Here is a 15,527-nt window from a genome sequence, read left to right as displayed (position 1 = left end):
ATATACTTAAAATCATCAAAATGATATAAATTTACATATTGAAAGTACTTACCGTGTTGGCTGTTTTTTTACTACTCGCAGGCTTTCACAGGAATGTGGTATTCCTGGAAAAAAAACCCACTGCATTTGAAGGGGAGTGGGAGGGGAGATTCAAATCAAAATAAGCTAATCACTCCCTTGGAGAAACAGAAATAATACTCATTCTAGTTGCATGTTACCATTCCTTGAGGAATTACTACAGATACTATGCAACATTCTTGAAGTGCCTTTAAAAAAATAGAAAAGCATATTGAAGCCTTGGTACGAGTTTAGTTGTGCATTATTTCCACACCATTTTGAATCAAAACTTCTTGCTAGCTATACCTAGCCTTAACATAAATTTTAGTAGCCTCTGTAATCAGCTTTCTAATTGTTCTAGTTCTTAATTACTCTAGGTGGAGGCCCTGATAAACAAGCAACTGGGAAGGACAGAATTTTCTTCACAGTCGTATTTCAATTTAAACAAGTAAAATGAATAGTATTAAAATAAGCGTACATTCTAATGACAAGATTCTGAAAACTTTAGTTTTATCTATTTTTTTCTGTTTCTGTTTTTACTGTGACCCCTGCTAAAACACCGGACTTAAATATTTCAAAGAACCTGTTTTACGTGGTAAATGAAAAGTCTGCCTTCTTTTAGTGGAATTAACAACTACTGTGGTTTTTTTGGTCGTTGTTTGATACTTTAAAAGCATTATTCTGAAGGCATCACAAAACAATGAACCTCTAACATCTATTTTTGCTCAAAACTGGAATTTCTAGAGTTAAAATTACTGTTCGTCTCCTGAAGCTAAAGACTTTACTATTCCAAAGCTCTGTCTGGATAATATGACCCCCTTTTTAAGCCCTACCTGTACTCACTTAGTAGCCTTCAATACTTTTCTAACCCTCTTTGCTTCCCTGCAGCTGACCTTTAAATCAGACTTCTTTAAGATGTAGAGAAAGAGTGCTGACTGTGTGACTCTTACAAGTGCAAAGATTTTTCTTTCTAAAATTGAGTAGACTTGAGTATCTGCATCTTGCTGTAAATAGCACACTGCCTGAGAGTTGTACGTGATTACTCTGCAGTGTTGCTATCGTGTTGCAGTCTTCAGTGAAGACGTTTGTTTCTGTCCCAGTGATCCAGTAGAGTCAATGCCCTGAGTGCTTGTGGTTGCAGAATAGCAGTTGTTTCTCCTTAGTACCCATAACACTTGTTTTTCAATTAAAGAACAATCATTGTTTTGTTTAAATTCCAGGAAACTTGGAACAGCTGGACAAAAACTTGGAGGCTCTGCTGTTCTTTGCCATATAAAACATGATCCCATGGACCCTGGCGGATGCTTCACGTTAACCTCAGCAAACGTGGGGAAGTGCCAAACTGTTCTCTGCCGGAATGGGAAACCTCTGTCTTTGTCCAGGTGTTATGTGATGAGTTGTGAAGAAGAACTGAAGAGGATTAAGCAGCATAAGGCCATTATCACAGAGGTTAGAGAACTCGGATGTTGATGTGAAAGGAGGACTGCTGCAAGCTGCAGCTTCCTTTGAGGACATTTGCATGATGGTATATGAAATTACACATCTGTATTAGAAACCTCTAAGAGGTGTTGTTAATAGCATGGGTTCCAGAGTAGCACTTTTCCTTTCAAGGTGATTCATATCATGCAATCAAGTTGTTTTTCCATCCCATTGCCAAGCCAGATTTCAGTTAGCTTCAGAGCCTGAGCAGCTGTGAGCATGTCGTGGTGACACAGGAAAGCCGAGGCCCTCCTCCTGTTGTGGGGGAGTGCTGTGTTGGTGCTGTCATGAAGAGCCCCTCCAATCCAGAAAGATGAGGGCTGAGCACTCAGAACAATGCTGTCCTTCCCTTGGGAGACGACTTAATCCTGCCAGGATGACTTTGCTGTCTGAGCTCCTGTGTTCTCAGAGCTGTCCTCTGACAGACCGCTCTCGAAGAGAGCATTGCCCCAAAGGAAAACCCGTCCTATGCTCAGCTGAAGAGCCACGAGAGAGGAGGAAGCTATTTGCTCCCTTTCTACAAGCTTAAAGCCACTACTGTCAGCTGTGCTTTGCCTTGTGTGACACATGCATAGGAACAGAGAAATATTGTATCCTCTTAATGGGGGAGGAAAGGGCACAATACTCACTGCTGTACAGCCGTGAGGAGGTTTGTGTGTGTGTGTAATAAATCGTGTGCCCATTAATCTTGCCAGGAAAAGGTGATGATTGGAATCTCAAATGTGACAAGTTAGAAGGGAGTCACTCCAACATAGTGTGCATCACTGAGGCATGCTCGTTATGCTGTTCTGTAAAGGAAAAGGGAAATTTCTGCACAGACTCTTAAGATGACTCACTGATTTCATGCATGTTGATGGCTTATCACTTCTGTCAGGCTCCTAATGGGGAAGTTAACAAGCCGACAAGGTTTTTTTCTTTTGAGTGGCTTTAAAGGGGAAGCTTTTTTACTCTTGGTTTGCTTTTCTGTGTTTTTTTTTGTTGTTGTATAATAACCACTGCTGTCATCATCTGGACCAAAGGAGCATAAATCCTCACCTTTGTTGTTGGTCTCCAACACACAATTAGTAGGCTGCAGCTATCCCCAACAGGCTGACAGATAACCAGACCTGCTGTTTCAGATGCTTGCTCTGCTTATTCTGGCAGCTCAGATTCTAACCAGGACAGGAGCCTGGGATTTGGATGTGCAAGGGATTTACTTCTCAAATATGCCCATTTTTACTGGTGTTTTCCCTTCAGATATTACTCTGCCTCCCCTTGGAAATGTCATATCTAAGTGGAAGCACAGTAAGTAATTGGGGCATGTAAAACATTTCACTACAGTGCAGCTGACTGAGAAATGCAGACTTGCTCTCTGCTGCATTTGACTTGCATGCTTCATTTAAAGCCTTTTTTTTAAACGAACTTTTGTTTCCAGAGTGATGAGCCAAGATGAAACCTACAATTGTTACAGCTGCAAGAGAAGAGTCATAACTGAATGACCTGCCCCTATATCAAATGGAGCTGTGTGTGACTTTGCACTGCATAAAGCCAGATATCGTGGGTGGAGGAGGGATAAGTCTGACTCATGGGTAAAACATTAGTCCAGTTGGCTCCCACAGCTGCAGAAGCAGAATAGATGTTTCTTTGTTGCAGGCTTCTGCTTTGTTGGTCTGGATAGGTGATGCTGATGACAAATCAGTAGGGTGTAGGAGGCTCAGTGCAAGGCTGGAAACCAGCCATTGCTGTGTTCTGATCCCAGCTCTGTCACTTTCTTGCAAGTCACCTCTTTTCCATATTCTTACCTGTAAATGGCTGTGTCTGGGGTACTGCGGAACAGACACTGGTAAGACACACGGAGGAGATGTGAGTGCCATGTGTCTTTGTGTTGTTTTCAATTTTGTCTCCTCTCTCATTTCAGGATGGCAAAGTGAATGGTGTGACGGATTCAACAAGAATCCTGGGATACACGTTCCTTCACCCGAGTGTTGTGCCGCGTCCTCACGTCCAGTCCATTACCTTAACTCCGCAAGATGAGTTCTTCATTCTGGGGAGCAAGGGGCTGTGGGACAGCCTCTCGATGGATGAGGCAGTGGAAGCAGTCAGAAACGTGCCTGATGCGCTGGCAGCTGCGAAGAAGCTTTGCACTTTGGCCCAGAGTTACGGCTGCAACGACAGCATCAGCGCCGTTGTGGTCCAGCTCAATGTGACGGAGGACAGCTTCTGCTGCTGTGAGCTTAATGGGGTCCCACCCCCCAGCCCTGGCATCTTCCCCCAGTCCGTCAACGTGGTCATCAAGGACAGGCCTGCAGATGCTCTCGGGATGCCGTCTTCGAGCAGCGGCATGGCTTCTGAGATCAGCAGCGAGATCTCCACCTCAGAGATGAGCAGCGAGGTGGGGTCCACAGCCTCCGACGAGCCTCCGCAGGTCGCCATGAACGAGAACAGCCCAGCCTACCCCGGGGAGCAGCGCTGCATGCTGCACCCCGTCTGCCTGTCCAATTCTTTCCAGCGGCAGCTCTCCAGCGCCACTTTCTCCAGCGCCTTCTCCGACAACGGCCTTGACAGCGACGATGAGGAGCCCATAGAGGGGGTGTTCACCAATGGCAGCCGCGTGGAAGTGGAGGTGGACATCCACTGCAGCCGAGCGAAGGAGAAGCAGCTTCTCCAAGTGCCTGTGGAAGCCAGCGATGAAGGTATCGTCATCAGTGCCAACGAGGATGAGCCCAGTCTTCCCAGGAAAGCTGAGTATTCTGCCACGGGCACAATAGGGCGCCGACGGGGCAACGGCTCAGTGGCGCCGCAAGAGAGGAGCCATAACTTGATCGAAGTCGCGACGGATGCACCTCTCAGAAAAACAGGGGGATACTTTGCTGCTCCGGCACAGCCAGATCCAGATGACCAGTTCATCATCCCCCCAGAGCTTGAAGAAGAGGTCAAGGAGATCATGAAACAGCACCAGGAGCAGCAGCAGCAGCAACAGCAGCAGCAGCAGCGGCAGTATCAGATGGACCACCTGGCAGACTATTACGATACACCACTATGACCCACTCTACTGCTCGCAATTAAACTAACAAACAAGGAGACTTGAGTGCAGGACCCAGTGGGCTCACGCTACAGCAGGGGTTTTCCTTCTCCTTTTCCTTTATACACTTCCTTATCCTTATCCTGCCACTACAGATAACTGCAGCTTTTCGGTTTCTTAGGTTTAATATTCGTGGACTTTCTTCTAGAGACGCTTTACCAGTAAAGTTTAAAATAGTTAATATTCCCTTAACATATCAAGTGTAAAAACAAAAAAAAAACAAAAACAAAAAAATAATAAAAAGGTTTAATATATTGCTGAGAAACAGATGATGATGTAATATTTTTTAAAATGGCTTGTTTGTTTTGTTTGAAAAGCAGGGCAGTAGCCAGTGCTAAATGATTTAAGTAATATTGTAATACTGTATTTCTTTGAGAGAAAAGGCTTTTTTTGGTCTTGAAAATGATAGACATTTGTAGAATATGGAGACTAACTCCTAGGAGTTGCTTTACTCTTTCAGGTGACTTAAGTCACTGAGATTCACTAATTTTCTCTGAGAGAACAGTTGATTGGGAAACTACTGTAAATAGCTCAGTGTTGTATAGTGACGCTTACATGTTTTGTAGCCTTGGCATTAAGGACACAGCCTGAAAAACTGACCTTTTTCTTAAGCAACTCTTTGGGCCATGGTCATTAAACATAACGGACTGAGTGACTGCGTACAAGTTAGCTAGAGTTTAGATGGTATAGACCATTGAAAGAAACCCACTTTTTCCTCTGGTCTCTTTCTTTCCTTACTTTTGCAGACATGTTTTATTTGTGTTCCTTATTGCTGCCACAACCAGCATGATTGTATAGAGCTCATTTGCTGTAGAACATTTACATACCAAGAGTTATATTAAAGCCGAATGCACAAATGAACATGTCATAATTTTTGTTATAATAAATATGAAATTTACAAACAGTGTCTGTTTTTGTCTGAATAGCTGAGCAGCAGCTTTCAAATAGCTTGCTGTGGTTCATCAGCATGTTGCAGTCTGTTTAAACTGCGAAGTGTTAAAACTTCTTCAATTTGGTGTGCATTTTTACAAGAACCGCAGAAGCTCACGTGTACTCTTAGAATTTTTAGTAAGCAGTTCACCCAGTAGTTGCTCAAAATGTCAAATGCTCTTTAAAAGATACTAAACACCAAGGAATTAACACACTTTTTTTCTTTCTCGGTGTGAATTCAGCACTATTGATTTGCCCTTCACGGTGGTATTGACAATGCCAGAAGATTGAGGAGGAGCGGTGCTCTGACTCCGCCACTGGGACTGAGTGACTGAGGGTAGAAATGATGAAGGGATGATGTGGGCTAACAAAAGGGAGAAGGAAAACATTGGATTTGGAGAGAAGAGGAAAAATGTAAAGAGAAGGTGGAAAAGTGAACTCAAAGCTACCTACATAAACTAAGATGTGGTTGAACACGTTAAATGAAGATGAGTTCAATGGCAGTTTGACTTTGGTAGCAAAAGGGTGTGTTTTGCTCATTCCTCTGGGAAGGGACCCACACCCTTTCTCAGTATTGCCTCCAACCAATTGCTTCATTCTCCTTGTCAGTCTCTAAAAAGTTGAATTAGTGCCTGATCACTACAGTGTCTTGTTCCTTCATAACATTTGGTCTGTATTTTGGGAGCGGCCTATGGTAACAGGCAGTTGTCCTTACTCTGTTCCAGGATGCAACAGCCAAGTTAGGGCAGGATTGTCATTGATAAGACATTCTGAGGTTCTTCTTAAATAATAACAACAGAGGAACAAATACAGAAATACACAGTTTGATAAATGCTTATAGTACTGCCTACTATAGAGCTAGAAGATTGTATCGTATTGTAATTTGAGCTTCAAAATACCACTTTCTTAAAGAAAAATCATTAAATAATGTATTGAAAGAAAAGTTTTGTTGGCAAGTAACTCAGGTGTTCTTTAGTAACAGTTTCTATATTTCTAATTTTGTTGAATGACTTGTTTTTCCTTGGTGTCCATGGGAAGTGTTTTTTTTTCTTTTCAGTTGTTTTTGAGACTGAAGGTGATAATTAGCATGGGCACTACCATGGCCTAGGTAACTGATTACAGGTTTAGGATTTCCTAAGCAGGCTGGAAAATTCTCTGTGTAACACACGTTGCTAGTAGAGGAGTAATCTTGCTGCTGCTGCTGTCTCTATTCATGCTAACGTGCCTCTGGTGTACTGAATTTGTGGTGCCTCTGGGGCACCATGTCATGCGAGCTAAAGTTTGTCCCCCTGCAGAGAAATTACTGAGAATTCTTACTCCCTGCTGTACCCCTTCCTTGTTTGAAGAGGAATATATGTACATTGGCAGGCTTCATAAAGAATTTCCCCTCCCTTCATTTGAAGGATTAGTCCATCAGCCACGGCAGTAACAGGTTACAGGGAGCAATTCAGTTTTGCTCCTTGTTGCCTTTCCTTGAAGCGTAGATGGTCAAAACTCAGAGTCCATCAGAGCCTGCCACTTTCAGCATGGTCCCTTTTATAAAGTTAGCAACTGCATTCTGGACTCAGAGCTTTCATAGCATCGAAGTGACAGGACTTTGGCTGAGGACCTGTACGTTTTGGATTTCTGGTTTGTCTGAAGATGTTTGCATTAGTAGCCTTCCTTACGAGTCATAATGTGAGGGATTGATGCATTCGTAGGGATGTTTTGTTCCCCCTACTGGGTTCCCTATAACCTACTGAACTGGATCAGTAGGTTGCCTGGCTGGGAGCATCTTTGGAAAGTTTAGCATTTATTTTTTAAACCAAGGGTAAAGGTTATTTTGTTCTCGCTTTAAACTGGGACTTGGAAAGCAAGGTACAGTTTTTGCAACTCATGACTTTTCAGGACATCTCCATCCTTTCACAAAGGGTGTTAGCATGCTCTTACCTTGCGAGGACTGAAGCTAAAGTCATTGATTTCATTTTGGTGCATTACTATCGTATGTGAGTTTATGATTAAGTGCATGGTATATTTTACACAATTTTGCACAACCAGGAACTATCCAACTCAAAAAGAGAAGTGGATTTGTTTGCAGAATTTGGCAGCTGTAGCAGGGGCAAAGGTTGCGGACTAAAATGAAAGGAAGGCTTTCAACTGAAGAAAAAAGAAGAGCCACACTACCTTTATAATCCAACCTTTCATGTCCTTTGAAACTTGCTGATAGCCATATCTGCGACTAGCAGAAATGCATGAACAGGAGGAGGTAGATAGCTGGTGGCAGAAAAATGAACGTATTTACATTGTTTTCTGGAAGGTAACTTCAAATAGGAAGCTGTGATGGTATTGAGGAATAACTCAGATGCTTAAATGCAAGCCTTTTTGGTGGCATAAAAGCTTTTTTACCTTGCTTTCTGCCCTAGTGCTCTTACAATAATGCATTTTGTTGTGCATGAGCAACCCATTGGCATTCTGCTTGTGCATTCAGAGCATGGCACAACCTCCTCTGGTAACCAGTGCTGTAGTGTTACTGCCTTCCCGTGGCTTACTGCTTTTAGAATGAGCCAAATATCCGTGTAGCTCATCTCCCTCATTACCAGAATGCTGTCACGGTGCTATTGCAATGCCCCATAAGTTACCTTTAAAGCATTTCCTTCATAATGATCTCAGCCTGATCACTAGCTGTCGTGCTTTTAACTCAAGCACAATTTTCTAGCAAACTGTATTTATATATTTTCTGCAGTATGACGTTCACTTTGGAAGCCCATCCAGGTGGGGGTAGGTGTTAACAGAGTATCACACCCAACTTCCAAAGTTATTTCTAAGAATTCCCCTGGCAGTCAGCTGTCCCTTAGTTATATTTAAGTAGTTCGCCTCTCTTTTGTGTTGAGAGACACATTCCCTGAATGACTTCAGTTAGCCCCACCAAGGCAATGGTGGATAAGCCAAGACGAAGAAAAATCTGGATTCTGACATAAGATAACATTGGAGAACAGTGGCATCCACCCATCTCTGTAAGAGGGTGTCTTTCCAGATGCAGTTACAGAGAAGCACATATACAGTGTCCCTGAGTGACCCTGTGCCCCTCTGCCTGCATCTCAGCACTGCTCACGGATGGTGTCTTTTGGGTTCGGCCTTGCAAGTCCAGGCTGAAAATGCTCACTTGTGTAGGTTGTTTGGAATAACCTAGTGACCAGCTTACAGATCAGGGCCTGAAATATTTCTAGCAGAGCAAAGGGATTTAAAGGAGTAAACAAAACAGTAACTTCAGCCTAGTCAGCCTGATTTGCCTGCAGTCGACGAAGAGATGAGCTTTTCTAAGAGGAGTAGGCCCTCAAGTCTTAAGCTGAGCAGGTCTGAGCTCTGCTCTGCAGTTAGGTCTCTCAGAGCTTTGGCTAGAGGGAGAGCTGCATGGCCAGAAGTTGGCCAAAAAAATTAAATCTTTTGCTGGCAGCTGCAAACAGGACTTCAAAGTGTCTGTTAAATGACTGTGTTTATGCTTTCCTTGGTTAACCTGCATTACTCTCCTGCCTCATTAATTGAATCGACTTGCTTCAGGGCCAATTTATTGCAGTATTGCCGGACTAACTGATTTGTTTCTCACTGATTTAGTTGCTACCTGCATGCTGGCACATGCTTGCGGTGAGGATCCTGTGGGGTGCTGCCTGAACCCGCCTTCCTTTGGTTTGCCTGCGCTTTGGTGGAGGTTGAGCTGCATCCCGTGCTGATGGTGTAAATGCCCAAATGCCCTTCCTAACAAGACTGATGCTTCTATGGAAAAATAAAAGTTAAAATTAAATTGCTGCCTGAGGGCAAGTAAAACCGTCATAACCATTTCAATCAAAAGGTGGAGGGGAAAAAAGCCTAAACATTATTTCGATTAACAGCAGCCCCAGGTCAGAATTGGTATACTGCTTATCTAGGACTTCAGCGGGGAAAACAGCTTTAGATAATTGATCCCTACTTTTCTCCAGTCTTTTGTTTATACTTCCCCTCCTGTTGAGTTCAACAGTTCATCCTTTGCACCTTTCTTTCTCAATCTGAAAAGTTGAGATTCACCTTCTGTTGACTCAGCTACCTCCTCCTACCTCTTCTGTATTTATCTCGTGTGGTCAGCTAAGCCTGTCCTCTAGGTTATGACTGAGGCAGGACCTGAATGGGGAGGATGCCGTTCTGTCGTCTTCTGTATTACCTTAACACTGTGGGCTTGAGGGAGATGATTACAAGAGCTGGTCAGGAGCCTGATGGCACCGCAGTGCTGAGGAAGCTGTTGTGTGGTAAATGGGATGGGACCAAGACCTGTTAGGTGCAAGGCAGGGCTCCCCAGCAGGGACACCTGAGAGAAGATGAGGGTGGTGAGGCCCTGGCACAGGCTGCCCAGAGAAGCTGTGGATGCCCCATCCCTGGAGGTGCTCAAGGCCAGGCTGGATGGGGCTTTGGGCAACCTGGTCTGGTGGGAGGTGTCCCTGCCCATGGCAGGGGGTTGGAGCTGGGTGATCTTTAAGGTCCCTTCCAACCCAAACCATTCTGTGATCCTATGAGCCACTGAGCCTTTCTGCTGTAGGGGAACTGGAGAGCATGGCTTCCCGCGCCTCGGGCTATGGGGTGGCTGAAGTCGGCAGTGCCAAGGTTGGGGCCTAGTGCCTGCCATTGCTGCCCCCTTCCCCTTTGGTGTCTCAGTCCCGGTGCCGTGGAGCTTGTCGGGAGGTGGTGCTCGGAGCACAGCAGGCCCTTCTCCTCTCCTGTCAGATTAAGCACAGCTGCACTGGGAGACATCCGTGCGTTTTAACAGTGAAGTTGTCAGTACTGACTCACAGAGCAGATGGAGCTGTTTCGCTAATTAAATATATGCTGTGGAGTGCTTTAAAATTAGGACACAGAACTATGGAGGAAGCAGAAGTATGCGAGTCAGTGACTTGTAAGATGCTTTTTCATTGTAATCCCTACGAAGCAGAGAAAGGGAAAACAGTTTCAGTCAGTGCTTATCTTGATCCTGGAAAACTTGAACACACAGAATATATAATGGGGTACTCTACTGAAAACTGGGTGGCAAGGGAGAGCAAAAAATGCCGTGTCTTTTCAAAGATGAAAACAAATTGATGCTCATGCCCCAGGGGCCAAAACTCTCTTCTTGAATGCAAGCAAAGGTATCTGAAATACCGCGCTCAGAGCCCTGTTGACAAGTCTCCTGTGGTAGAGTCATTTCATGAGGGGTATAGGGATCATCCCATTCCCTCATAGTGGCCAAAATTTGACCATGAGGCCACTCAGAGTTAACTCGGGTATCAACAAAGTCTTTCCATGAGACTCTTGTAGTGCCTTGAAAGAACAAATGAGGTAAGAACAGGGAAAAATGAGACAGAAGTCCAGCTTCCCTCTCCTGGAGATCTGTGGCCTGTCCCTTTTCGAACCAGAAGTGGTTTCCTTGTGAAGAGGGTAAGAAATGGCTTTAAGGCCTCTCTCTCTCTCTCTCTTTTTTTTTTTTTTTCCCTTATTGGAGACTGAGCCTTTGCATTTGCGGTAGAAAAACCCGTACTACTGCTGCCTTTGTTACTTGAAAACTGCACGGGCTCCCCCTTGCGTTACCGCAGGCCAGGAAAACGATGGCCACAGCCTCCTCTTCCACCGACCCAAGTGAAATTAGTGATCTTGCACACACCATCCAGGACAAAAAAACAACAACAACAAAAAAAAAAAAACAACAACAAAAAAAAACAAACCGCGTCGTCTTTGTTTGGGTTAATAAATTGCCTGATCTTGACCACCAGGGCTGATCCGCAACAGTGTAAAAAGCTGAATCTAATTCAAGTTGCCAAGGACACGGGGCTGTCTTGTGGGTGAGTTATTTCTGTGATCTGAAGGAAGGAAAAACACCCTTTCAGCTGTGCACCCCTATGGTGACTACACATGGCAGCTAATTTTCCATCACCGGCTCTCCTAGTGTCACGTGGCTTCCATCGCTCTGTGCTGAGAATCCTGCCCCAAAATATTTAGGATTGGGAAGTCACTGTGTTGGGTCCTTTGCATTTGCAGATAAGGGCTGCTGTGGTGTAGGCGAGAAGTGTCGTGGGTGTGCAGATGACAGATTTAGGCACAGCTTTGTACTATAAATCTGGGTACAGTGGGAAGCCTATGAATAATGTATATGCAACGCACACAGTGTCTTCATAGCTAATGAAATTCCAATTTTCAATAAACAGCTGGGCAATGGAAGCTCTTAAATTTTTTCTTCCTGCACTTCAACCGTCCATATTTAACTTCAAAGACAGTATCGGATAGCAAAAAAAATTCAAGGTTTTCATATACGCATAAATGTCTGAACAACTCTGCTAAACAGTTTGTCTTGCAATATTGAAAATAATATACCCAGACCATAACTGAGCTTTTCAACGCCTGTTTAAAACATATGGTCCTTTCCTGGGTGTACCTGTCTCCTGAGCCTTTTTACATTCTGTTGAAAGACTAATTACCTGTAAAACGGCTGGATGCATTTCTCTCACTTAAGCTTTTCCACATGTCCTGCGAGTTTCACAAAGTCCAGTAGCAGGTGCGGGTCTGGGTGCAAACGGCGTGGCTGGAAATCAATAGCCCATTTGTAGCAATGAAGGGCATCCTGCGACTTGCCAGTTCTGCACTGTCACGCGCCAAAACCAATTACATCAAACACACTGATGATCTGCAGACCTTGCACAGGGCCTAATGTTTTATTTATGATGGGTGATGGTGAGCATCTGTGACACTTTTATGCTGTGCTGGCATTAAGCTGCTGTAATGTATTGAATGCCACCTTTTCTCGGAGGTGGATGTTGTGAAAGAGGTGAGTAATGACGGGTGTCACGGCTGTCATAAACAATGTGGTTGTAGTCCCATTTAATAACTTATTGGGGCCTTAGAAAAGAAGACGTACAAGTTCTGCAAACGTAACTGAGAGATCAGAGTTACAGCAGGTCCGCTTTGTATTTAGAGCTCAACTTACGGTGAATCTAAGTTGCAGTGGAAAACTACAGGAAGACAAATCTTAATGAAGACAAAACTGCACTGGGAGTAAAATACGTGGATTACGAAAGAACAATTTCCCTTCAAACTGTTCTTTGGTACTCTAATCCCCATATGTATTCTCATCACTTTGAAGCAGTTTCTCACGTAAACTGAGATCCCAGGTTTTCTTAAAACTAAGCTTTGACTTCCGTTTCTGCTGTTGTACAACCTGTTTGTAGGTTTGTTTTTTTTTTCTCCACATCAGCTCTATTTAAACTGCTCTGAAAGGCGGAAAGAGGAAAAAAGGCCGATTCATGATAAAAGTTAATATATTCTGGGAACATTTTCTTAAACTTATTAAGAAAATAAGAAAACTCATTGTTTGTACCTGAAAATTTCCTTTCTGTGGGTGGATACAAAAGTTGCTCCTCTGTGTAGCTGGTCAGCAGCAGGAGGGTAACGCCCTAACATGACCAGCAGTGGCTTTATGCTTCCAGATGACTGAACTAATTGGTAAATGTAAAGGTTACGTGTATTTGGAGGAGTAAATACGTTCTTCCTCCACTGACCCTATCCCCCACAGTTTAACCTTTTATATTGAAACAGAAGAAGCCTGCATCTTGGGATGCTAATTTGCTCTGTTTTGGAAAAGATTTTCCCCAGACTGAAATACTTTATTCAAATAATAGTTCATAAAAGAAGACATTCAGGAAAATGTGTGTTCAAAGAGACAAAAGCCTACCAGGATGAAAATTTCACAGCAGTTTATGCAGCAGTGGGATGCAGAATCAGTGGCGTGGAGTTTTTCTTTTTAACATAATAATCCCAAATACCTTATGCCCTCCATTTTCCCCTCAGAACTAGGGCATGGAGAGGCATTTTGTCAAAAAAAGGCTTCACATTTCCGTGCTTTGATTGAGATAGTCTCTCTCCAAGTCTGCAAGTATGGGGTTCCTCTGTGGATGATGAATGCCTGGTGAGCTCAGCTGGAGTTTTTGCTCTTGGACTGACTGAAGCTTGTTTGCTCCCGCACCAGCGACAGGTGCAAATTGATGGTTTAAACCCAAGAGGGGCAGGCAGGTAACTGAGATAAATGAGCTACTGAAGTCAGCCCAGCACCTTGCACTGGCAGCCATCTGCAGCAGGGCTTTTCTCCAGCTGGTCAGCTCCAGTTCACCCTGCCACCTGCATCTCCAGAGGTCGGGATAGCAGTTATTTTAATCCTCTTTTCTGAAGCTTCTGAATAGGCTTGCCAGAAGGCCTCCTACTGTATTGGGGGTGTTGCCCTCAAGGCTTTTTAGGTGGAGAGAGGCCGTACTGCTTAGTCACAACAGCCTCTGAGAAGCGCAGGTTTGACCTTTGCTATCAGTGCAGGAGGTGAGAAGCTGGTGGTGGTCACAACAGGCAGGCTGGATGTGCCCTGAACACCCCTCATACCAGAGCGACTTGGGGCAATGGCCACGTGCGGTCCTTGAGTTGCTAAAGGCCTGGCTACTTGAGGCAAAATTTGGCTGCAGGGACAGCTCCAAAGCAGTGAAGGGGAAGGGGTGATTTTACCCCAGTGCTGACCTTGGAAGCTTCACGCAGGCTTTGCATGCATGCATGCATGCACAGAGCAGGGAAAGGCTAAAAGAAGTGATGGGGCTGGCAGGAGCCCCGTGCCCTGCTTTATTTTCTGGTTCTCATGCGGCTTCTCGTCCTGTACCAGCTGGCAGCCACTGTGCTGAAGCAGCGGGAGGTGGGGACACTCATCTGACCCAGAGGACACGACCACCTGCAGCGGCAGCTGGGGACGACAGCCTGTTGCAGCCTTTGTCATCTGTGCCAGGCAGAAAATCCGTCTCCCGTATGACACCTTCCCAGCCTGCACGGTGAGGATTGTCAGGGCGCTCACAGACCGCCAAGGCTCAGCTTGTTGCAGACAGGGCTGTTTGGTGCCTCTGGTGGTATATGGCTCGCCCCGAGGGAAAGGAAAGCTTCCTCTTCCCTGCCATAGTCCTCTGAGGAGCCTTTCTGGGATTTTCCACTTTCCTCTGCCACGCATCTCTCCACGAAGGCGAGCGGAGGAAGCAGAGCTGGTGTTTGTTTCCTTTTTGGCATTATTTCATAGGGGTCTCTCTTCATGGTGCCACGGTCTCCAGGCCTCTGTCGGGGGCACTTTCCTGCCGTGGGGACCTGGGAGGCCCCGAGTGACCCGTCCTCGTTCGTGACTTACCAGGTACTGCCGGGGCTGCTTGCAGGGCACGCTGCTTGCTGCAGCACTGCTGGCTGCAACCCAACCTGCTTCTTACAAGGGATGATAGAGGTTTTGTGGAGAAAATCTACTCAAAACAGATTGCGTGTCCTGGGACACAGGACACAGTGGGCCAAACCGCGTCTAGAAATTTGGGCCGAGACTCAAGAGGCATCCCCAGGCAAGTTCTGCATCCAAGGGAGCCACCAGACCCTGCAAATGCCATGAAAAATGGAGGAATCTGGGACCCTGGGTATTCCCTGGGCTAGAGAAAGAGGCAATCACACGGTGGCATTAATGAATTTACCGTAGAAAGTGGAAGTATAGCCAGAGCTGAGTCATTGCTAACCAGGTTGAAGGTAACTATTAAAAGTTGGTTCTCATTTGTTTAAGAGTTTAGCAAGCCAAATCATTTGGACTTTTGTTTTCAGTAGGTCTGGATAAATGAGTTTTACTAAGGGTCTGTTACTTCTGGCCAGAAAGCTGGATGAATAATGTTTGTCAGATTAAAAAAAGTTAAAAAAAAAATAAAAAATCAAACAGTAGCAACTTTGCTTTAGGAAGAACGTGTTTGTGCACATACAAGAGTGAGGACTGGGAGAAAAGACAGATATACAGCTAAATTGACAGAACAGCTGGGATTAGGGTTCAGGTGAGGATGGATGCAGATGGGAACCTGAGGCAGCCTGAGCCTCAAGCAGGAGGTTAAGCAGGAGGCCTGGAAGCTCCCAGGAAGCTTTATCACTTCCCACCTCTTGCTCTTTTAAAGGAGGCATCGGGGCTGGACTACTTGCAGCAGTTTTGAGTCCT

General features: G+C 44.9%; 1 protein-coding gene across 1 annotated transcript in view; it reads left to right on the top strand.

Annotated features, from left to right (window-relative positions):
* The window catches only part of PHLPP1 (PH domain and leucine rich repeat protein phosphatase 1), a 132,164-nt gene extending 126,663 nt beyond the window's left edge, over nucleotides 1–5,501 (top strand). The window contains exons 16-17 of the mRNA XM_083822384.1: nucleotides 1,278–1,506; nucleotides 3,434–5,501. Coding sequence (XP_083678510.1) covers nucleotides 1,278–1,506; nucleotides 3,434–4,558 — 1,354 coding nt within the window. The 3' untranslated portion in view covers nucleotides 4,559–5,501. The remainder of the gene's footprint in view (nucleotides 1–1,277; nucleotides 1,507–3,433) is intronic.
* Nucleotides 5,502–15,527: the final 10,026 nt, after the last annotated feature.

This window comes from Anser anser (genome assembly GCF_964211835.1).
Source record: "Anser anser genome assembly, chromosome: 2".
Classification (NCBI taxonomy): domain Eukaryota; kingdom Metazoa; phylum Chordata; class Aves; order Anseriformes; family Anatidae; genus Anser; species Anser anser.
This window is presented reverse-complemented; position numbering and strand designations above follow the sequence as displayed.